Consider the following 25,352-nt stretch of genomic DNA (forward strand, 5'->3'; position numbering starts at 1 on the left):
TAGAAGTCAAAATATACAATTCTTTTTGATAGCGCTTAAGGTTACGGTATAGTCATGGGCAATCATTCAAAATTTTGAGTGCCTATCGATACTTTTGAGAAGCCCATAAAACCAGGCTAGCAGCGTGAAAAGTTTTAAATGAAGGTGAAGCCCTTCATATTTAATGTTTTTATGTAGCTACAATGTAGTTTGAGGCAGGTGGAACACTACAATTTGTTGTAGTAACACAAGTAAGCCAGCCCTTACATCACTCAGCTCCAGCTGTCAATATCATGTTTTTTCCGCCGCCAAATATAGCAAAAGCTGTAGGCTCTATTGGCATTTCTGGGGCATAGTGATACTGTATATTAAATTTATTATGTCCTGTGGAAGCGTTTTTGGCGTGTTTCTTCCCAGTGACTCAGATACAAGCCTTCAAACAGCTTGTTTCACTCGAAAAAAGTACTAAAAGTTCAATAAAAATGTCTATACAACCAGTAACTTAAAAAATCGCTTCCACAGGACGTAGATATTTTAGTTGTTTAGTAACTTGTGTTTAAATTATAAGGATTCAGTAATCTGTTAGTCTGGTTTTTGGCAGCACGTTTTTATTAAACATCGCTCTATTGTGGACCACACACCCAAGAACAGTCGTTGTTCTGTAGTAAAAAGGAACAAGCACAATTAGTTGTATTACTAACACAACACAGTTTTTGAAATTATTTATCCCTGCTTGGGTTAAAGCAAGTTTTGTAGTTTGTTCCGCCCACACAATTTAAACTATTTATTTATTATCAATATACCATAAGGGAAGGAACAGTACAAAAGGCAAGCCTGTACAAGGCACTGTCCTAATACAAAACACATACAACCACTAAACAAAACACACAAAATAACACTTACAAAACAAATCAACAACAATTATAATTACATCTACAAAACAACAACAATAAATTACATTTAAAAATTACAACAGAAATGTCGCCTCTCAATACCCAGAATACTGATTGGTACTTTGTTCCACACAAAGCAAACAAACACAGACAAAATAAGAGTATCGTCTAGCATTGATTGATGAAGGTGGGGGTATGAGGGTAAGATGATGGCTATGCGTAGGCATAGTGGTGTATGTACAATAGTTTGAAAACTTAATAGAACCAGCATGACGAATGTCCTGAAGAGCACACACTGACAAATAGTCCTGTCTAGCAGATAAGGATGGTAAACACAGCTTTCTATAGCACACATCATGAGGAATAGACCAAGAGTGCGTAGTTTGGTTCCAGCGACTGCCACAAACCCACCGTGCAGCATGCCTCTGAACAGCTTCTAACAGGTTCACATCTTTCACAGCATGAGGAGACCAAACCACGCAAGCGTACTCCAACAGTGGCCTAACAATAGCTTCGTAAGCTCTATATTTGGCTTCTGAATCACACCCCAACATAGTACGTCGTAAAACATTCAAAACCCTGGTGGCCTTTGAGGCAGCAAATTGACACTGGGAGGACCACTGCAATTTATCATTTATATGGATACCCAGGTATTTCACAAGATTGGTCCACCGAACTGGTTGACTGTCAATAAGATAAATAAAGGAAATTGGCTTCCTCTTGTTCGTGATGGATAAAGCCTCACACTTTTGGGGACTCAGATTAAGTTGCCACCGTTTAGACCATGCCACTATAGCCGAAAGATCATCCTGCAGCAGCTGGCAATCCCCAACTGATTTCACATTAAAATAAAGTAACACGTCATCAGCAAACAGCTTCAATTTACACACCTTGGGTATTGTAGTTAAATCGTCCACATAAAGCAAAAACAATAGTGGACCCAAAACAGATCCCTGCGGCACTCCAGAAGTGACTGAAGCCCAATTAGAGTACGTACCATTCACAACAACCCTTTGAAACTTCTTGGTAAGGAAGAATCTAACCCACTCCAACAAATCACCACATATCCCAAGGGACTCCAGTTTCAAGAGTAGGCGTTCATGTGGAACAGAATCAAATGCTTTTGCATAGTCCAAAAACAAACAATGAATAGACTCACGATGCTCCAACGATAGAGACCAGTCATCTACAGCTTGAAGTAATAAAGTTACTGTAGAACGATTCCGCTGAAAGCCGTGTTGGTGGTGGCTCAATAAACCATTTTTCCTTAAAGCAGAATATAATTGTTGATGTATTATACGCTCCAAAACCTTCACAACAACTGAGGTCAGACTAATGGGACGATAATTTTCTGGGAGATTTCTATCATTGCGCTTATGAACAGGAACAATGTTTGCAGAAATCCAATCAAAAGGTAATGATCCTGACATAACGGACTTATTCATCACTTTGCTCAATGAAAAACACACATGATCAGCTGTTAATTTTAGCATACAAGGGGTAATACAGTCGGGGCCACAAGACTTTGTAATATCCAGAGAACACAACTCACTAAGAACATCATCTGCTGTAATTGTGACCGAATCAATAATGCTGGTTGGTGAAACCTCTGATTTGAGTTGATGAAGGTCAGATGTGTGCTCTTTTGTAAAAACAGAACAAAAGTATTGGTTAAAAACACTTGCCTTGTCAGCGTCACTAGCAACATCGCACCCAGCATGAGACAATAGAGGAATTGGTGATCTGAACTCTCTATTCCGTAACCTTAAAGTGTGTCGTACCTCCTCTGGGCCAGGGTGACTTCTAACATAGCTGAACTGCACAGGGTGACTTTTCTGTAGCTGAACTCTCTACAGGGTGATTTGATTGTAGCTTTGGGTGACTTATTGTTAGCTGAACTCTCTACAGGGTGACTTGTTTCTATAGTCTGTTTGCATTCACCTGAGCCCTCGTTTCTTGTTAATAACTCTTGATACAAGGGCCAGCTGCTCAAACATTTAGTAGTGCTGTGAAGCCCTTCAAACACCAGAACTGTTTATCAAAAAAGAGGAACTGTTTATCAAAAAAGCGCTTTGATATAATATGGACGATTCAGGTGTGTAAACATTTTTAAAACATGAAAACATGCTTAAAACCATTGGGAGTAAACACATGTTCACCTCTTTGATATTACTATATTTGGTGGGGGCTCAGGTGAACACGTTCGGACTATAGCTGATCTCTCTACATGGTGACTGGCAACATTGCCAATCTCTCTACAAGGTGATTGTTAGGAGCTGAACTACATGGTGACTTGGTTTGAGTTGATCTTTCTACACAAGGCCGGAGGATACAGTCCGGTTGGTCAGGCCTGAGCCGGACCAATAATCTGGAGTTGAACCAACTAGCTGACCAGTTTGAACTAAATTACTCTCATGCAATCTTTGGACGATCACATCTACATGTAGCTATGTACATTTTACAGATGTTATTGAAAATGCATGGCACGAGTAGTTACCTAGTTTCTCAGCCTAACTAAAGCACAGAACTACACGTATAGTACCTCCAATGGACAAATTCCATAATAAGGCTTTATAGCATATAATAATAACTGTTGCCCCTAGCAACCTGAATTTCCCAGTATTTTTAGGTGATAATGTCTAAAGTAACTTCTCCAAATTTTGAAAGGATAGCATATATATGTTATAAGATATGACATTTTGAAATTTGTGATTTTCCCATACATATCTATGTGAGAGGGCTACAGTTGCCCCTTCTGGGCAATCACAAAAATGAGGTATTTCAACATATGCAAAAACCAAAAATTCAAAAGTACATATATCTCAATTTTGTATAATTTGTAAGTGTGAATGTCAACAATAATCTCTCCAAGTTTTAAATGGATAGAATATGTAGGTCATAAGATATGACATTCTTTAAATCCCACGATTCGTGTGATTACCGAGAAGGGGCAACTGTTGCCCCTCTCATTGATAATGTATGGGAAAATTGCAACTTCAAAATGTCATATCTCATGACTTATATATGCTATCCTTTTAAAACTTGGAGGGGTGACTTAAGACATTGACACCTACAAATAATGTAAAATTTAGGTTGCTAGGGGCAACAGTTGATTTTTTCATTATGAAATTTGTCCATTACCTTACAGTACAGCATAGCATTCTTATCGTTTTGTACAGAAATGATTGTGGGTTCTACGTACAGTATCACGTGTGCTGACAGTTGGCATTTATCACGTGTAAGGCAGGTGCCTTCTTTGATTCTAAACCAGCATACTTATATCACAATTCAATCTTCATAAACTAATCATTAGCATTCCTTGGCTTGTCTCTCTTGGCTTCTTTTACTGGGCGAAGGGCTGGCAGTGACAAACCAGATGACTCATTCCGCAGCAAGAAGCTGTACACCCATACATTACATGGTAGCCATCTGGATGAGATGTTGAGTAGAAATTACTCCTCTTCCAACTACCCACTCGTCCTGTCGAGATACTGAACAAACTCTCAGTCTCATCCACATCGCACCATTTTTGAATACTGATTGGTCTCGTGACGGTCCACCAGTATATTTACATGATGATCCGTTCACTTCATGCAAACCCCAGTATAGTAGTATACTGTATTTTTGTAGCTGTGTAGCTTTTTATTGTAGCTGTGTGAATTCACTGTATAGTAATTATATCCTAGCTAAAGGGGGCCATGCTGCTGTGAAATTTTGGGGGGAAGTTGCAAGTTGCTAGCTAGTTTTACTTTAAAATTTAGCATCAATTTTAAATTTTAAGGCATTTTCAAGCCTTTAAATTGCAAAAATTCTGCAGCTCCTGGGGGTTGCACCCCCAGACCCCCCTTGAACTTCTAATTGCTAGCTATAACTAAATGAACCATACAGCAAGTTTCATGCTGTGTCCCCTGTATGTCAGGTCTACAATTATACATAGTATAGAAAGTCTGAAGAACAACAGATAGGCTGAGCATATTTATATAGCTAGCTAGCTAGCAGTGAAATATCACTAAAATTGCATATCTGAGTGTCTAATTTTCAAAAATTTCCTGTGGAGGCATGCCCCCAGATCCCCTTAGGATGCTCGTGCTTTGCACTTCGCACACTGCGCAACAGCTCCTCTCTCATTGGCATGTATATAGTAGCAATTTCAACATTATAGTCAATGGCCTGACCAACTCAATTTTCCCTCCTCCGGCCCTGCTACAGGGTGACTTGTAACATAGCTGAACTCTACAGGATAACTTTTATGTAGCTTAACTCTATAGAGGGTGCTTTGATGTTGGGTGACTCTGTATGTAACTAAATTCTATACAGGGTGATTTGTTTCATTACATGGTGACTTGATTGTAGCCAAGCTCTCTACAGGGTGACTTGTTAATAGTTGAACTCTCTGCATGATAATTTGATTGTAGTTGAATGTTCTATTAGATGACTTATCGTAGATTCATAAAATTTTGGCATCTCTAAATATTTAGCACTCCCCGTGCTTTGAACGCAGTGTGCTCTAATTTTTGGCAAGTGAAAGGAAAGTTTCTAATTATAAGCGCGCTAATTTTTTGGCACTTGGAGCACTAGTTGACTTGAGTATTGAGGATTTCCAGTGACCTCACATATTATGCTACCTCGATGCTGGATGAAGCACCAAGCATGAAATTGTTCGGGAATGTGCCCAACGATATCATTGTGTGACATCACGGCTACTGCAAAACAATCTTCGTTTCTGTTCACAGATTAAAATCTCTCCTGGCCTTACATCTCCTTGTAACATGATACATACTCAGGTAACGCTTTGTTAAGTCATGAAACACATCATGCAGCATCTGGTAGCGAGATTTATCATGAGATAGTTTAATAATATTATTGATTGTGGTTTCTATCATTCATTACTTGTTGAAATCCTTGAAATTATGTCTGGGTGATTGTATTCAAAAGCGATGTAGTAATGACATTGATCATCCCTCCTGGATAATGTAGGCAACCATGGTATGTAGCACTGCAGCCAATTGAGTGTTGTGGTATCGTCAGTTCCATACATACCAGTGAGATTCAGATACAACAAGTGACCCTGTGGAGACTTCAGCTACATTATAAGTCACCCTGTAGAGGGTTCAGCTACAAACAAGTTACCTTGTAGAGAGTTCAGCTACTAACACGATAACCTGTAGATGAGGGATAATGTGATAATTTTATACAATATTAGTTGTTAAACAATTATTGAATTGGAGTTATCCTAAAAGTCAGTTATTGATCTCCTTCCTCCTAAAGAAAAGGACAAATAAAAGAAGCTCCAAAGCCAGCCATAGGTTGGCTTTGGAGTATACAAATACAAAAAGAACAGGGGTGGATCTAGGATTTATAAAAGGGGGGGGCTAACTCAAGGTACTAATCTCTTGGGTAGAGGTAGCGAAGCACACTTCCCAGCATGCGAAGCATGCTGGAACTAGGGGGGTCTGGGGGCATGCCCCCCCAGGAAAATTTTGAAAAATAGATGCTAAAACACTGCAATTTGGAGACATTTCCACATAAAATTCATAATATTTTCTGCCTGTAGATATTTTATATACTGCCTTTAGATTATAGGTATGGCTCTCTGAAGCATTTTGCTAATGGAAAAGTTTGGGTAGGTACAGACAACCAAGTACATGATGCACCCCTCTCACAATTGCACGACACTGAATAGGTGCATGTTAGAATAATAATGTTGAAAGTGGAAAATTTTGAAATTTGAACAATACAAGATTGAATCTGAGAGCATTTTCAATGGAAATTGTGAACCTGAATTAAGTATTGTCATACATATTAACTACACAAGTAGATGAATGAAGCCCTTTAAACAAACCAATTCATTTCATTGCATGTATAGGTGCAGGCAGATTTGGAAAAATTCCATAACAGAACCAACTACATGTTTCCAGTGAATGTTCTATTAGAGTAGTTAGCTGACTGCTCTATTAGAGTATCTCGATCTTGTAAACCTCCAATGCTGATTCGGGTCCTTGTTGCATAAATTTTAGCATAAATTCACTGATAATACCTTGGAAAGACGTTTATAAGGTGGTTTTATGAGTATTTGTATTATTAGTGATCATATAATTATGCTAAGACAAAATTTCATTATAATACTCAGCATATTGATCAAGTAAGGCCTAAATATGAAAGGGGGGGCTTCAGCCCCCAAAGCCCCCCCCCTGGATCCGCCCCTGAAGAAGTGATATCATACAGTACGATAGTATTGCATAGTAGGGACTATAAAGGAGTAGGTGTGGCCCACAAAATAACATCACCCAAAAACCACCCTCAATTTTCCCTGATGACGATGAGGCAGTATTGGTTAGATAAAATTAAGCCCAAACAAACTTTCAGATTGACCTCAAATGCTTTCAACAAGTTGCTCTGGAATTTTAAAAACATTACGGAATATTCTACTGACTGACTGCCTGACTGACTGATACCTTCAGACAAGCATAACTCGATAACAGCTAAGGCTACGGGCTTGATTTTTTCATTGTTCAATGTCGCTTCAACCCAAGAAGTGCTTTTGGCATACTGCAGTACATACAATGCATTCTTCATGGACTTACCAGTGTCCTCCTTTGTGTCCCAAATGTCGATTTGGCAGTAGCATGTGATGGCTTCCCTTTGTAACGGAAATCTTTCATAGTGGATATTTTGATTGCATAGGTGCTTTTCGAACAGTTCTTGATTTATACTGCAGTGTAACGAGTTGAACATAGCCGACAACGAAGCGTAATGGATACTTCACTTTTCAGACGATAATAGTTATTGATATAACTGGGGCACACAGCACCATTTCTTTCTTTTGGTATGCGTGGATTGCAGAGGTGCTTTTCGAACAGTTATTGATTTGAAATGTTGTGTAATAGGTTGAACATGGCTGACAACAAAGCATAATGGATACTTCACTTTTCAGAAGATAATTGATATAGCTGGGGCGTGCAGCGGCATTATAGATGCGGTATGCGTGGGTTCACCAATCATAATAATTTACAAAAAAAGTTAACAAACAAGTACACAAACAAATTTGGAATTTTCAACTAGAGTAGGGACCATATCACATCGATAAAAAGTACTGAAACAAGTTGGAATAGTCCATGATATTAAATCACAGTAAAACAATAAGAAGTGTTATATCCCTACTGTGCTCAAGATACCATAATGGAAGTGATATACGTAACACTTGTTACTGTTTTACTGTGATTTAATATCATGGACTATTCCAACTTGTTTTGGTACTTTTTATCGATGTGCTGGTCCCTACTCTAGTTGAAAATTCCAATTTTTTTTGTATATTTGTCTAAATAGAAAGCCCTGACAAATTCAATTTGCTACTGTATCATGAAGGACATGCTCCCAAACAATGATAGCAGATTCCAATACATGTTAACAAGTTTGAACCAAGCTACATTCCACCTGATAGGACTACTTTTGCTAGGAATTATATTCTGGCTATGTACAAGCATGAAAGGTCAAAAGGTTAGTAGTGCACTATTATCAAATATGCAGTCATTCGCAATAACTGCTGATGGATGGACATCTAGGTCTAACTGCAGTTATGTTAACCTTACTTTACACTAAATAAACAAGGATTGGGAGATGTGCTGCCACTTGCTGGAAACTACTGAAATAATGACTGACCACACAGCTTCCAACTTAGCAGCAGGTTTGAAGGATGCACTTGAACGATGGAAGCTACCGTTAGGGAAGCTATTTGCTGCTGTCACTGATAATGCCAGAAATATTTGTGTTGCACTTGAGAATTTGAATGTTGAGCACATCGGTTGCTTTACACACACTGAAGGCAATGGATTTGCTAGAGATGTCAAAAGCTATAGGCAGAGCCAAAAGGTTGGTGAATCACTTCAATCATTCATGCAAATCCAGCTATGTTCTGTGTAGTAAGCAACAAGACCTGAAGCATGATGAACAGTGCTTGATTCAGAGTGTTCCAATGAGATGGAACTCTACCTGTTATATAATAGAAAATTTTTGGAACAGCAGCAGCCTCTTTTTGCAGCACTGATTGAAATACACAAGTCTGATTTGATGCCCAGTGATGCTGAAATCACAACAATGGAAGCTTTGATCTATGTAATGAAGCCCATAGTTCATATCACAGAGTGAGAGAAACAGATAACCCTCTCAAGCTAACCGTTAAGCACCTTGTAGAGACATTGTCTGACAGCAAATTGACGAAGCAAATGAAAAGGGTATTGTTGACCAATCTTCGAAGTAGATACACAGATTTATCTGTTGCAGAAATTTTACACAAAGGCTTGCTTTTTAGATCCAAAGTTTACAACTTTTAAGCTTTTTTGTCAGAAGAAGCCAAGCAGAGTGCTATCCTAGTGATCAAAAGGAAGTGACAGTTATTGCAAACCTAACTGCTACCAAGGAAGAAAGAAATAAAAAGGGACCCAAAGAGCCTGCCCCAAAAAAAGAAGAGTAACTGTGAGAACCAGAAGTGAAAGCTAATTCTGAGAACATGCCAAGAAAGGAAGTAAAAATACTTGTGCATTGATAGTGATCCAGAGCAAAAGCCACTATTATGGTGAAATCAATATTCTAGTTAATTTCTTGTCTTGTCAAAACTTGCATTCAAGTATCTCTGTATTTCAAAGTGAAAATGAAAGGACTTTTAGTGCTGCTGGCCATGTGATCAACTCCAACGATCCTGTTTACTTTCAGAGCATGCAAACATGCTTGTGTTTTTGTCCCAAGACTTAAATAAGTTTCATTACTCAGTACTTACTATCAAGTCTTAAATTCATTATACATGATTAAAGCTTTGTACATATGATTGTATATAGTAGAATTGTTTGTATCACTGTGTAAGTGTATTGTGTGCAATATTGTGAACAACACGTTTCAATTAAAGTGAAATGCAAAAATAGTACCCTTGCTCAGTTTTAAGCTGCACCTATGAAAAACTATAGAAATTTAAACATGTGTATTTTGCATATACAGTGTTGGGTACATGGTACAATTACTGTAGTACCCATTATTGTGATAGTCGTGATAATCAGCTTTATTATCATACAGTACGACAGTATCTGTATAGTAGGGACCACAAAGGAGTAGGCGTGGCCCACGAACTAGCATCACCCAAAACCAGCCTCAATTTTTCCTGACAACGATAAGGCAGTATTGGTTAGGTAAATCTAAGCCCAAAAAAGCCTTCAGATCAACCCGAAATGCTTTCAACAAGTCACTACAGAATTTTTTTTTTTAATTATTCAATGGAATTTTCTACTGACTGACTGACTGACATTTTCAGGCAAGCGTACCTCGATAACGGCTGCAGCTAGGGGCTTGATTTTTTCACTGTTCTACGTCGCTTTGGCCCGAGATGTGCCTTTTGGTATGCCACAGTGCGTACCATGCATTCTTCATGGACTTACCGTTGTCCTCCTTTGTGTCCCATTCATCTTTGCTGACAGTGCAAAGTGTTGATTCAGTGGTAGCTATAGCTAGCTGCGCAATGGCTTCTCTAGGTTTGTAATGGAAATTGTCCGTATTTCCATAGTGGCTATTTTGATAGCAGAGATGTATTTCTCTTGGCATTTCATGATTCTTAATAGGACAACGAAGCGCACTGATGAATACTTTGGCAATAGCACGTGATGGCTTCCCTAGGTTTGTATAACAGAAATCGTCCATATTTTTCATAGTGGCTATTTTGATTGCAGAGGCACATTTCGAACAGTTCTTAATTCGTAATGCTGTGTAATTGGCTAACAACGAAGCGTAATGGATACTGCATCTTAGACCATAATTGATAACTGGGGCACAGGATACTATTCCTTCTTTTGATGCGGTATGCGTGGGTTCACCAGTCATAATTCCATTTTACAAATAAGTTAACAAACGAGTATACACAAAATTTTGGAATTTTCAACTAGAGTAGGGACCATATCGAGAAAAAGTACTGAAACTAGGTTGAGTAGTGCACGATATTAAATCACAGTAAAACAATAAGAAGTGTTATATCCCTACTGTGCTTTGGTAACTCGGGCACAATAGGAATATAACGCTTCTTATTGTTTTACTGTGATTTAATATCGTGCACTACTCAACCTAGTTTCAGTACTTTTTCTCGATATGGTCCCTACTCTAGTTGAAAATTCCAAATTTTTGTGTATAGTTGTGTAATAATGGTTTACCCATTACAGGCCTACTGACAGGTATTGTAATTGACACGCTGCCAGTGTGTTGCTTGCAAGCAGCGTTACAAGTGATTCTTGCCTACCTGTTGCCATTTTTCATAAATTACATGTCACTTTTTAATGTTTATTTTGAAATGAAGTACTGTAATGTGGTAAAGAAAATTTGTTATAATGGGTGAGTGGATAGGGTAGCTACATAGTGAATGCTAGGTGTAGTTGGCTTGCATTTGCTAAGTTGCCATGTTTTCATCTTACAACATGCTTGTGTCCAATGAATACCAAATGTATGCATGCTGATAATTTTAACTCTTCGTGATAAAATATGGCATTAGATAGAACAGCAACTTGTTAATTGCACTGTTGTATTTTGTAGGTGTTGTAGTCACTATAGTCAGTACTCCGGCTGGTACACCAGTTGGTGGATCTACTAACACATTTGACTATCCCATATTGAGTAGTATCACTCTGGCATGTATGGCAACAGCAACTGATGGGTCAACACCTACAGTGACCAACTACCAGTGGAACACTACAGGATGTTACACTAACCCTGCTCATAATAGTGGTAATCCAGCTTGTTTTCCTACTGGTCAGACAACACAAATTGTAACTGATAATGATCTAACTGCAGAGGATGCTGGTACCATCACTTGTACTGTAACCATTGGTGGTGTTGACTATACCAGTGGACCATTAACACTTCGTATATCAGGTAAGTGAACGTGTGTAATCCGAAAAGCCATCCATCTGACCGTGCTCATACCATGGCATCCATCAATTTCTCACTACTTGATGTACATTTGAAGCCGTGTTTGCACCAAACAAAGCCCTTCTAGCAGCCATCATTTGTCATAAACAGCATTTTGACCTATAGACCTTCAGCTTTTATGCTGTGAAGTTTTAATAATTAAATAAATATTTTAGACTGAAATAAACCAACTGTAGGGTGAGAGTTGTACTAAGCTGTAGCCTGACTGCTCTATTAGAGTGACTGGTCTACACAGTATCTCAAACATTTTCTGTAAAATCAAAAGTAAAGTGTTGTTGGGGGTTTAATAACTATAATGAATGCTATTTAAATGTAATTGAATGCATATAGCTATGAAATACTGTATAATATAGTAGTTTTTTCCATGATAAATTGCTAACAGCTCTCTACTAGAATTGCTATAGCTATGTTTGTTCTCTTCACTAACTGATTTGTTCACTAATACTGTGTTTTGTGTATATTTTTGTTTATGTTATGTACTAGTTTTCTAGTTGTATGTGGTTGTCTGTTCCTTGTATACTGATTTTGTACCTGTTGTGTATGTTTTTTTCCTACACTCCTCTGTGGAAGATCAGCTCTGCCAAACAGAGGAGTCTAATCAAAAATCTACTCAGCTAAGTTTGAAAGAGGGATTCTGTAGAATCTAAATAAACCCATCTATATCCACCACTGAACTTGAGTAGCTCTGTAGTTAGCTGGTTAACTATGAGGTTTTAAAATGTATTTTTATCATCTCCATGGATAAAGGATTTAGCTAATAGCTTAATTTAAGCTAGTGATCCATGCACGTATGGGCTCCCTGTTCGCATATGGGAGAAACATACAGATAGGTTACAACAACTCATCTTACAGCCGTAATAAACATGGTCTTTTCTTTGTAAATACGGGTTGAACAGCCCCGAAACTTTTTAGAAATGGTAAGCAATAGTGTCTAAATAATTCTACATATCAGTACATCAGATATCCATTCTATGGCTTCTTAACTTGGTGCGAACGTTGGAACAAGACTCTCATCTGTTTGTAAATGCCATATATTTTGACTTGTAAATTGCTTCCACTTATTGATACGTAGAATTATTCTCGTAATAGTATGCTTTCATCGTGTGAAGTATTGGAGCTAAAGCTTGAGATTAAGAGGTGACACGTCTTCTGTAGTCCACTAAGTACTGCCGATTTCTTGCTTTGAGAGCAGTTCTACACTTTTTACTCTCTACAAATGGTAGATTCCTATATGTGTAGTTTATTTGCATGCAAAATTAATTGCTAGTTTTCGCTATGTCTTAAATTGGAACACAGTAGATTGTTGTCAGCAATGCATGTTATTGCTTTAGCACCACATTAAACAATTTTTCAGGAGGGCTTGTGTGTCCTCTATAAGTTCTTCCCTGAGAGATGGGTGTAAATTCTATGCTACTATAAATTGCTGTGCTATGCCATCACTATTACTCACTCATTTGTGCTGCTAAACTAAGCAGTGTGTTAGGTTCCAGCTGTGTCTTAATTTTATAGCAGGGTTTCCTGTTACCCTAGGAAACCCCTCCCTATTCCTCTTCCTCTAAGTAGAACTCTCTATTTTCTTTGTAATAAAGTTAGTACAAGACCTCTGAATAGTCTTGTGCCTGCACAAGTTTAGATAGCAATTGTTTGTCGAAACCCTGTAAAGTATCAAACAGTACGGTAGTACTGTTTAAATTGGATCCCCCCCCCCCCCCCTTCCCCAATAAGGATGCACGCCACCTAAAATGCCTCCTTTAAAATCATCCTAGAAACATCTTACATGACAAAAATCACCTTTCGGGAATAGTATTAGTCCATCTAACATCAAATACAGCATCAAAAACAAGAAATTACTTACAGACAGCTGGATATAGAATTTTTAAATATCACCGAAACTTGAATTTTCATCTGCTAGCTAGTCAGCCTGCCTGCCCTGCCCTGCCCTGCCCTGCCCTGCCCTGCCCTGCCCTGCCCTGCCTGCCTAACCACAGTCACAAACTCACCAGTGGGATGTGTCTTTTGGGGTTTTGACGAGTGTGTGCCCTCTGCACCTTGTCTTTCCTTTTATCTTCAATCAAGCTAGTCTTCTTCCTTCTCCATGCAATGAACCATAATGAGGTATTAATTTTTCCAATCAACACTTTAAATTCTTTGAGCACCATATTTAGATGCTGTAAACCTTTTGAATTGCTTATGCTGGTAGATACCTGTAACTTCACGATTGGTTCAATCCCATACCTATTAATGAGATCTTAGTTGATTAATAATGATCTAGCACCAAGGCCACCTCTTAACAATCTATCGCGATGACACATCCCATCATTATTGACATAGCTGTATTCATTTGCTAGCACAATGAAATAGTTGCATATGTACCCTTTAGAAAGGCCAAGACAGGGGCGGAGAACAGTACTCAAAAGTGGAGGGCAGTCATGTGGGTTGGCTGTCAGTTACAAAGTGTCTTAAAATCATTAACTGTACCTTAGTGTGCTTTGCACTCTAGCATGCAAAGCATGCCAACACTAAGGGGTCTGGAGGCATGCCCCCACAGGGAAATTTTGAGATTTGGATACTCTGAGATTAAATCTGAGAACATTTTCAGTGGAATATGTGTACTTGAATAGGATACTGCTATATATGCAATGACTAGCATTGAGACACTGTACAATTAGATACATCAGTAAAAAAAGGCATTTCAGATAGACTCATGCTGTTGATTGTATACATATAGATATAAGTGTTGTAGTGAAGACATATTGAATTAATTGCATATAGCAGGCCAAACTTATAATGATTCTGCTGAATGTTTTATTAGAGTAGTTAGGTGACTGCTCTATTAGAGTATATCGATCTCGTGCACTCCCAGTACTGATTCATGCAGTGTTCCATGCTTGCATAACCTTTAGCACAAATCCCAGTAAATAAAGGCAAAGTAAGTTGAAAGTAGTTGCTTTACTTTGGCAACTGGGAATTGGAAAAAGTGAGGGTCCACTTGTAAAAGTGGGGGGGCAGTTGCCCCCCCTATTTCTCCGCCCCTGGACCAAGATACTCTAATGCAGCAGTCACCCAAATAGAACAGTTACACATGTATAGCTGTATGCTACAACAAAAAACAAACAAACCAAAAACTAGTATATAGTAGGGATCCAAGCAAGTTAAAGTAATGAAACAAAAGATGAATGGTAGTATGCTCGGTGGGAAAATCCCTACATTGGCATGTTATAACAATCATTTTGTTCAATGCCAAAGTAAGGATTTTCCCACCAAGCTATAATGCTGTTTTATCCTTTCTTTCACTACTTTTTACTGCTTGGATCCTACTTTATTTTAAAATAATAATTGTTTAAATATACTAGTATATACACATGCATTACTATACATGCCATATGTGATTTTATTGCACCTACTAGATATTGCAGTGACTGGAGCACTGATTGGTAATGATCAAATTATTACTGGTAATCTCCTAACTGACTACTCATATGTTACTGCACATGCTATCAATGGTCTACTTGCTCGCTGTGTGTCTGGACTGGGACCTACTGGTACTGACAATAATACTGACCTGGGTTTATGGTTCTTTAATAATGGAGCTACTCGATTACCTTATGGACTATGCCAACCCCCCATTGTTCATCTAATCCAGTCTCAAGCAGCAAATCTTACTGATTATATTGGAGTGATCAACTTATGGCAGTGTGGAGCATTCACTACTACTGTAGAAGGTGTTTACACATGTGTCATAATGAACAGTTCAATGATGAACCAGACAAGGAGATTGGGTGTGTACTTTAGTGGAAGAAGTAAGTCACTTGATACATCTAGTGATACATAAGGGTGGAAATGTAATATATAGATTGTAATACCAGCATTGTTGTTTGTTGATGAAGAATATTTTTAAGGAAGTATAAAACAGTTTAGAAGATACTTCTGTGCATAATATGTTGTTAAAAGTGGTTTGTTTAACATGCACTTTCTTAACAGTGCATAGCAACGTAATTGAAGAATTACAATATTTCATGAATTATGAAATCCATGAATTACAATAAATTAATAAACTAATTATGTATTACTGGTATTGCACAACCAAAAACCTATTGGTTAATTCCAGATTAGTTAGCTAGCTGCATGGCACCTGGTTTTTAGAAGTAGCACAACATCAACTTGTTATTGCTGGAACTTTACTTCATTTTTAAATTGATAATTTTTATTGCACTTTTTGTTGATTTTTCGTTAGAGCATAGTGACCTCTGTATTAGAGTCTCTTGATCTCTCTACAGTACGCAGTATATTAAGCCAGGGGTGTGATACAATACCTTGTTTCCTACAGAGCTAGGTCATTGAGGGGCATGGTCTCAGCACTGATTATTAGAGGTGTGGCAGTGTGTTCTGATCGTTTATGGAGTGTGGCCCATTGCAATCATTTTATAAGCCCAGCTTAGCTGCTACCTGATACTATAGTCAGTATGCATTCACCTGAGCCCCCGCCAAATATAGTAATATCAAAGAGGTGAACAAATTTACACTCCAAATGGCTTTGTACTGGAACAAGCATGTTTTCATGTTGTAAACATGTTTGTGCGCCTGAATCGTCCATATTTAATGTATGGGATATTTTTTAAAGCCTCATAACTTGCTTGTTCTTGCCTGTATCAAAGTGCTTTATTGACTATTAATGTTATTAGCTCGCCTTCTTGTTGACAAACTCCTATCATACTTCAACGCTGATGCTTGGCCGCTCAAATTTCCAATTCAGACAAGGCCACAGTGGCCACTCAATCCTCTGATTGTAGTGGAGTTTGGTAGGTGCATGGAGTCCCGCCACCATAGATTACCCTACAAATCTTTTAGTCCACTGGTACATGCACACAAGAACCTCTCTACAAGTTTGATTCTTGACTTGGGTGATAAAGAGGCCAAAAAGTAGAAGGTTTACTAGGAATGGTGGACACCTAAGTAGGACTCCATGCTATCACATTCCATGCTATAGGAATGGAGAATTCATTTTGACACACCAACTCTTGCTGAAACTGGCACACAGGACTCTTCACCAACTCTTGCTGGAACAACAATTGGCACAACAACTCTTGCTGACACACAAGACTCTTCACCAACTCTTGCTGGAACAACAATTGACAGGAAAAAACTCTTGCTGATACAGGTGACTCTAGCACTTGCAGGCATGATAACACCTCCAGCTGGCAGAGCAGGTCTTGCTAACCCAATAACACCTGCTGGTACACAATAACACTTGCAGGTATTATAACCATTGTTGGTACATATACACACTGTTGCTTATGGCAACTATCTATCGCGATGATGACATCAACAATGTCTTGTACGCTTTGCCAGTGTATAACCTATTAGGAATCAACAATATATATGTGAAGCAGATTAAGCAATAATACACAAGGAACTAGCCATCCAATTCATTGGGTGATCACCAGAGTAGATGCCAACAGATGCACCAGGAGAAATATGAACCTACTGAAAAGGAAAAAATTCAACACCTGCATGTATAATGGGGTAGCATAGTGCTGAACACATATACAGTTAGTTCACTGTAGTATTATATAGTCATTGACACAGCTAACAGTGAGAATAAGCCCTTAATCATCAGGAACAGAGGGCTGGGTGAGGAGAGAACAGCAGAAAACAACTACTACCTTCCCCTAAACTGAAATGTGAGTGTGAGTATACGCATGCGTTTAGTTATAAATAGTGTTTACCAGGGTATTGTAATGTGCAGCATGTGACGTATCGCTATAACATTAATCTTGTTTAAATTCTTTAAACTCTGTTTAATGTTATTAGCTCACCTTCTTGTTGACAAACTCCTATCACACTTCAACGCTGATGCTTGGCCGCTCAAACTTCCAATTCAGACAAGGCTGTGGCCACTCAATCCTCTGATTGTAGTGGAGTTTGGTAGATGCATGGAGTCCCGCCACCATAGATTACCCTACAAATCTTTTAGTCCACTGGTACATGCACACAAGAACCTCTCTACAAGTTCGATTCTTGACTTGGGTAATAAAGAGGCCAAAGAAAGGTTTGTAGAACCTTTCCACCCAAGGAATGAAGAGAAATAACAACACAAAATTCTAAAAAATACAACAAATTCTACAGGATTAACTTATCGGGTGAGTACTTATTAGCTAATTGTTGATTGACAAGTAATAGTTATGAGGGTATACAACGTACAAGCATATCCCCAAGTATATAGCATATAGTATTGAAAACACACATGCCTAATAACTCATTATACAAATTATAAAATTTAATTTGAAGTAGAGGTAAATAAATGTCACTGAGAGCCAACTGCTAACACTTTCGACAAATTAGCAAGATCTGTTGGAGGGATCCTAATGTATAATTTGTAAGCGTCACTCCTCCACCTGCCAAGCATTTGAACCTGGTGATCAGGGATATTGGCAGCTCTTGTGGAGGATGCTGCACCAATTTGAAAACTATGAGTGTTAAAGTGTTCCTTTTTCAGGTGAAGGGCATCTAACAAATTGTCCAGGAAATTGCCAAAAAGTGATCGAGTTAAATATTGTCCATCTTCAAGAATAAACAAAGGTCCAGGAGTGTTGCCTCGCAATGACATGTAGGGCAGAAGAGCGGTAACTGGGCAAACAGAAGCATCAGTCTTTCCCAAGAAAAGCTTAACTCCCTGACGGAAAGGATCAGTCTTACTCTGTTTAATAGTTACTTGGATCATGGTTGGTGATGACCTGCTATCTACCACCACATCATTCACTGAAAGTTGGATGGAAGCATCGTAAGTATCCTGAGATGGGACAGCTAGCTCACTACTGCGCAAAAACCCAAAGAAAGCTAAGCAGGATGCTGCCCAGATCATGAGGTTATTATGAGATGTAGGCTGACGTTGCAAGACAGTAAGCATGTCAGACAAGATGTTCAAAGTTGTTGGCAACCTGATGCGTGGTGACTTAAAAGTAACCTGTGTCTTTTGAATTCCTGTAAGAACCTGCTGGAGATGTGGTTTAAATTGTTGATAATAAAGCGAATAATGCCCCGCTGCAGTATGCAAGTTACGAACGGCTGAGAGGTACACTTTAATTGTGGTACATGACAGGCCTAAAGTTGCTAAGCGAGTTACAAACAATAGAAGGGTAGATTCAGTAGTGGGAAGGGGTGTTGATGAATGCTGCCACAGAATGTCAGGTAACATTGTTGGCCACAGGAGTAGGTAGTGTGGGTGGCTGGGGAGATACCATGGTGATAGTATCTGTGAACCATCTTCTGAAGGAGTGGGAGGTCCAATCTGGCTTCCGTGGAGACACGATGTGCAGGAGTGGAGGTGGTAATGGAGTCGGAGGGCAAGTTTCCTGTGGTTAAGAAAAGAAAAACTGTGTTAAAGTATTCCTGGATAATATGTCTGCTGGAATATTAACTACACTGGGAAAATGTTGTGACACAATATTGATGTCAAAAGTGGCTGCAAAAACCATATAGACCTAAGGAGATGCATAACTGTTTTGTCCCTAGAGTAACCCTTTGCAACAACAGTAACCACACTGATGTTATCACAGAGAAATAGAACTGTTTTATGAGCAAAGCATGGGCCCCACACTGCGCAACTAATAACAATTGGCACTAGTTCTTTAGCCAAAATTCCGATGGGATGCCATTCTAATGGCCATTGCCATTGAAACCAGCACCTTTCCCACTGGGAACCACAACCCCAGGAACCAGATGCATTGGTGAAAACACGAAAGTTAACATGATTAGTATGATCAGGTTTGCGCAAGATGCACAGCCCATTCCAATTAACAATACATGTATGCCACCAATAAAGATCTGAACGAAAAGACTGTGTTAGCCTTGTAAAATATTTCAGTTTCTTTATGTCGAGAACTAGTAACTATGACATCAATATAATTATTATTAGATATTATGTAATGTGGTATCACGTGTATGTATGTTCTTGTTAGTGCGCTTCATGATAAGTGAGAACACGTGTAACAGCACATTGTAATTCGCGAGTGGAGTAGTCCATACCAAATCATTCATAATGGAACCTAGTGCTTCAAACTATCTATCACACTTTAATTTAGCAGCTGACTGGTACATCCAGGCTACAAATGTTCTACCACTCCTCACAACTTTGGTGGAATGTTGCAATAGACCTACCAGAGATAAGATTTCTTGTTTGGTAGCCGATTCTTTCTGCAACCAGGATGCCAATTCTGTACGAATACGTTGGAGTTTGTCATTAGGAAGGCGGATCTCCATGTGATTGGTATCTAGGAGAATGCCTAGAAATGTCAGCTGTGTGGAGGGGCCCTCGGCTTTCTCTGCTGCTAGTGGCATGCCAAGGTCTGCACATGCTTGTATAAAAATGTTCAGATTACGTTAGCAGATGGGTGAACTGGCAGGACCAATTAAGAGTAAGTCATCTAAATAATGCATTACAAACGTTACCCCACGCTGTTGTGAGATCCATGAAAGCAGGTCGGCTAAGATGTTGAAAAGTTTTGGAACAGATCTAAGCCCAAAGGGGAGACAAGTGTCAACATAAATAGACTGCTTCCATTTCATTGCAAGGAGATGGCAATCAACAATGTGGATAGAGAGTAGACAAAAGGCATGCTTGATATCTACTTTGGCAAGAGGAGCATTTGGACCAGTGTCAATGATTTGATTAATAGCATCATCAATTGTGACGTACTTCAAGCTGTGTAAGGAACGAGGGATGCCATCATTAACACTGTGTGAAGCAGGGTAGGATGGGTCAAAAATCAATTGCCATTTGAGTGGTTGGTTGCATTTGGGGATTACTCCAAAGCGGCTGATCTGGAGGTTATGAGTATAGATTGTAGTAAAGGGACCTGCGACTCTGTTAGTGTCAACCTCTCCTTGGAGATATTCATCTACCACTGATGGGTGAAGAAGAGCCCCTTTAAGATTCTTACGAGCACTTTTCAGAGAAGGAGGCTTATTGAAGCCAATACGAAAGCCATACGAGATACCAGAGAGGAAGAACTCTGATAGGGGTTGTAATGGGTAGGACTGTAAAGCTCTAGACCAGTTGCGGACAATAAGAGGTATATGAATCTGACAGGCTTGGAGAGGGACTAGGATTGTGGTAGTTGCTTGTTCCATGTGTTTGTTCCAATTCTGGAGCCAGTCAAGGTAGGAAGGAACTGAGTTGATGGCAATAGGCCTTCTCTCCTGCATCGGTAGTGGATGATCCACAACTAAGCAAACAATAGGAGGTGAATCATCACGTAGGTAGTTCATGCAGCTAGATAATGCACTATAAGGAAGGTACACTACTATGCAATAACAAAATATAGGAATCTACGTATATAGAACTGGGTGGGAGGGGTGTGGTGCGCACAGCTACTCACAAACCATTGATACATATAAATTGTATAAATGCAATCAACAAATAGTAACAACTCAAGTAATCACTACAAGAAATACACAACTACCCATAAACCAGTGGCACATGTACATGTGTACAAATGTAATTGATAAACAAGCAATGACAAGTCAAGTACTCACTACAATAAATTATATATATGCATGTAACAATAGTCAGAGTTCAATAAAGACAGCAAATGTAACCACAAGGATCAACAGTGAGAACCATACTGGCTAGAGTAAGCGTGTTGACTAGAGCTAGGAAACAGAGGCCTTATCCCTTGTTGAGACTGGTAGGGCAATAGAAAGCCTTGTGGCGTTTATTGGTAATTGGAGGATTGAAATGACACCAGTAGCAAATATGGTCATAACGGCAGTTAGAGAACTGACAGTCTGGATCTGGAGACTGGTTATAGCTAAAACATACAGGATGATTGTACAGTTGACCGGATGATGACCTTTGCTGGAAAGCCAATTGTCTGGAAGGGAAAACTGATTGACGAGATGAAAATTGTCCTTGGTTAGAGTGTTGATTCATATTATGCAACAGTGAGCAGGCTGAAGATGGATGACCATGACTAAAGCTATGACTGCAGCAGATAGTATGAGCTCAGCCAAAGAAAAATTGGTTCCACAAGGAAGAATCTGTCCTAGCCCAATTTGTAGAAGGGAATGCTGCTAATTGTTGCCTAAAGCGGCAATCATAGTCCAGCCAGAAGTCACCCTCATAGTCTTGAGAAGCCTGTATGATAAGGTTTTGGTAGCCCAAGAGATCAGAAACTCTTTCTGGCTGTTTGTAAGACACTATTGCTACGTACGTACTGAAGCACTGGAGCCATTCCACTATGTTGGTAACCACACGACGTTTAATCTTGTAGATTGATTGGTCCGCGTCTGTGGTGGTGAAAAGGTTGAGGTTTTCTGGTAGCAATTCGGCCATCTCAATAAAACTGCCCGCCTCTATTCTTTCAAAGAGTTTCTTTGCAATGGGTGGGAGGCCGAGACCGATAAAAACAAATAGGACAAGAAGGTGTTGGTGAACTGGTGGATGAGCTATGAGGATATGAATTGATGGTAACAGCCGTTGGAGCTGGATGACTGCTGGTGTTGGAAGAAGGTGCTGATGAATCAGCCAACTGTGGATGTAAGTTGGTGGTAGCAGACACTGGAACTGGGTGACCGCCACTAGTGCTAGTGCTAGGATGTGCACCAACAGAGATCTCAGCTATGTGGTCAATCTGTGATAATGGAAGGAGTTGGCCCAAAGCTGTGTGGCAGGACCAGGAGGAAATAGAAAAAAGGAAAAAAATGAGACATGGCACCGGATATGCACAATGCAAAAAACACTATAATATGCAAGACACGATGCACACAAAAGGACGTATATACATGATACATGTAATGGTACACAGACTAGATGCTTGCACGGTACATGGATTGTCACATAAGTACAAGCTGATGCCTCACACAACAAGTGTTGCACAACACTATGCATGCCTTATTTATACAGTACACACTCAAACAACAGGTATTCACACAGCACTCTATAAATATCAAACATGAGTACACGCAATGCTGTTATATGCTAATATATTCATCAATTCATAATTAAACTAAGGCACTTTAAGAACAGGACAGCTAACTGAAAGAACTTACAAGGAGCACAGTTGGCAGACATAGATCCTGGGTTGGTGGTTGGGCCTGGTAGTGAACTGCCAGTCGAACTGTTCAGTAGAGCACTTATAACAGCTTGGACGATGACGGGAATGTTGGCTGTCGTCAAGGGTTGACTGGTGGGAGCAGGTGGGTGAGGGTTGACTGGAACTTCCGGTCCGGGGTCAAAGGTGACTCCGTGCCAGTTGACTCAGTGTTTCGTGTTGAAGACCGGGTAGAGGAATGAGTGGTGTTGCATGTTGAAGACCGGGTAGAGGGAGGAGTAGAGGACCGTGTGGTTGACGAAGGAGCCCCACTTTGTGTCTTCTTTCTGGTACGAGGCTGCAAATCAGGCTGATTGTCTTCGTGTCATCGCTTCCTCCGGCTAACTTCATCACCACTTGAGGTGCCAGCGTGAGATCTCTTTCGTGGCATGATGAGGAAGAGAGAACAGCAGAAAACAACTACTACCTTCCCCTAAACTGAAATGTGAGTGTGAGTATATGCATGCGTTTAGTTCTAAATAGTGTTCACCAAGGTATTGTAATGTGCAGCACGTGACGTATCGCTATAACATTAATCTTGTTTAAATTCTTTAAACTCTGTTTAGTTCTGGTGTTTCTACTACATTTTTGGGCAACTGGCCCATGTAATAAAAGTTATTAGCAAGAAACGAGAGCTCAGGTGAACGCAAACAGACTATACCAAGGATACTACAGTCTGTTAACCATCTCAAATAATTCTGTGACATTTAAATACACTCCTTCAAGGAAAGTGTCAATACAGAAAAATAATGCCTTGGAAAGAGTTGGGGTAGTTATTTCAGAAGGTGACTAGTTGCTAGTTACTTTTATCCCATGTAACTTAGTTTTAAAGGTAACTAAGTATCTAGTTACTTTCATAAATAAGTTATGCTTGTTTGTTAACTTTTGTAACATGATTATTTTTCCCAGAGCAAGGGAAGAAGAGAACTATATATAATAATTAGATGTCTTACTGAAAATAATGATTTTGTAGTCATTTCAGCTCAGTTCCAACTGTTACATCTGTTACTCAAGCTGAATCATGAAGAACAGTACTCAGAAAATGTCTACTTAATGTGGCTGTAGCACAAAAATTGAAGTGCTCTTGCTTTTAAAGCATAGTTGTCTATAGTTACAATGTAACTAGCTACAAGTTAATAGTTACAAAGCAAGTAACTAGTTACATAACTTAGTTACAAAGTAACTAATTTCCCCCCAACCCTGTGCCTTGGTATGGTTTCTTGGCATGAAAGAGAATACAAATGTTTAATTGAAAATGAAAAGAATGGTACAGCACAAAATGCAGACATTTATTGGATCCACTAAAGACACATCCCACCCATGTGTTTGTTGTTGTGGCATAAAATGGTGGCCATACACTGCTTTGTTTGGCTTCAACTGTGGTGGCAGACCAAAATACGGGTTGTGACAATTTAAAAAAAATTCCATATCCAGTCATTTTTTGCTTTTAACACTGTATTTGATGTTGAATGTCAAATAAAGTAAGACTATTCCATAAAGTTGATTTTCAATTTTCACCTGTATGATATTTCTTTGATGGTTTTTAGACACAGAATTTTTAGTAGCACCCATCACTGAGGGAAAACCCTACTAAACAGTATTACCATACCGTTTGATAAGGTATTAGAGTCAGTATCAACCCACAAAGTATGATTTATTGGAAAAATAAGTTAAATGATGGTGGCTAACAGTCAGAGCTACAAGTGAACAATAAACCTGTATGTTCAGTGTTGTGTTAGTAATTATGGATGGTGCCTGTATTTATGAAAACATCAACATTAGATTAACTATTTATATGTGTATCAGTGGATTGCTAGCATTGTGTACTACAGTATAACCTACCTACTTTACAATGAAACATATAATTGAAAGTCACAATTGTCTCTATACAGCTGCTCCAATGATAGACACTCCATCATCATCTACTATAGTGACTTATGTTGGATTATCCCTCACATTGTCCTGTATCTCACGAGGTTCTCCCCCAGACATATTCGTATGGAGGAAGGATAGTGGTCCAATAGTACAGTCCACTAGTATCACTACAGTGACTCATAATAGTACTAGTGCAGTGTTCCGTGCAAATTTCTCCATTGCTAGTGTTTCTTTGAATGATAGTGGAACATACACATGTACTGTGACTAATCCTATTGGAAGTGACAATAAGACTATCACTGTCACTGTTAGGGGTATGTTTGAAATTTTAATATTCATATTTATTTGTGAACTTACCGTTCAGACCTGGGTGTTTACTCAATGAGCCCAGTGTATATAGAGCCACATGTAATTAAGACTTGTTTTGTACTACTAGTTCAACCCTAAAACTACCACTTTTGCCAAACATTAGTGTTGATGGAATGTCAGGCATCAATTTGAGCCCAGCTTTAGTGTGGGATTTTGGCTTGAGGTCAAAACATGCAGCTTGACTGTAAGA

General features: G+C 39.1%; 1 protein-coding gene across 1 annotated transcript in view; it reads left to right on the forward strand.

Annotated features, from left to right (window-relative positions):
* The window catches only part of LOC136260079 (uncharacterized), a 109,775-nt gene that overhangs the window by 3,041 nt on the left and 81,382 nt on the right, over positions 1–25,352 (forward strand). Inside the window, exons 3-5 of the mRNA XM_066053696.1 lie at positions 11,433–11,771; positions 15,236–15,628; positions 24,811–25,107. Of these exons, the coding sequence (XP_065909768.1) occupies positions 11,433–11,771; positions 15,236–15,628; positions 24,811–25,107 (1,029 nt within the window). The remainder of the gene's footprint in view (positions 1–11,432; positions 11,772–15,235; positions 15,629–24,810; positions 25,108–25,352) is intronic.

Source organism: Dysidea avara, chromosome 7 (genome assembly GCF_963678975.1).
Source record: "Dysidea avara chromosome 7, odDysAvar1.4, whole genome shotgun sequence".
In the NCBI taxonomy this organism is placed as follows: domain Eukaryota; kingdom Metazoa; phylum Porifera; class Demospongiae; order Dictyoceratida; family Dysideidae; genus Dysidea; species Dysidea avara.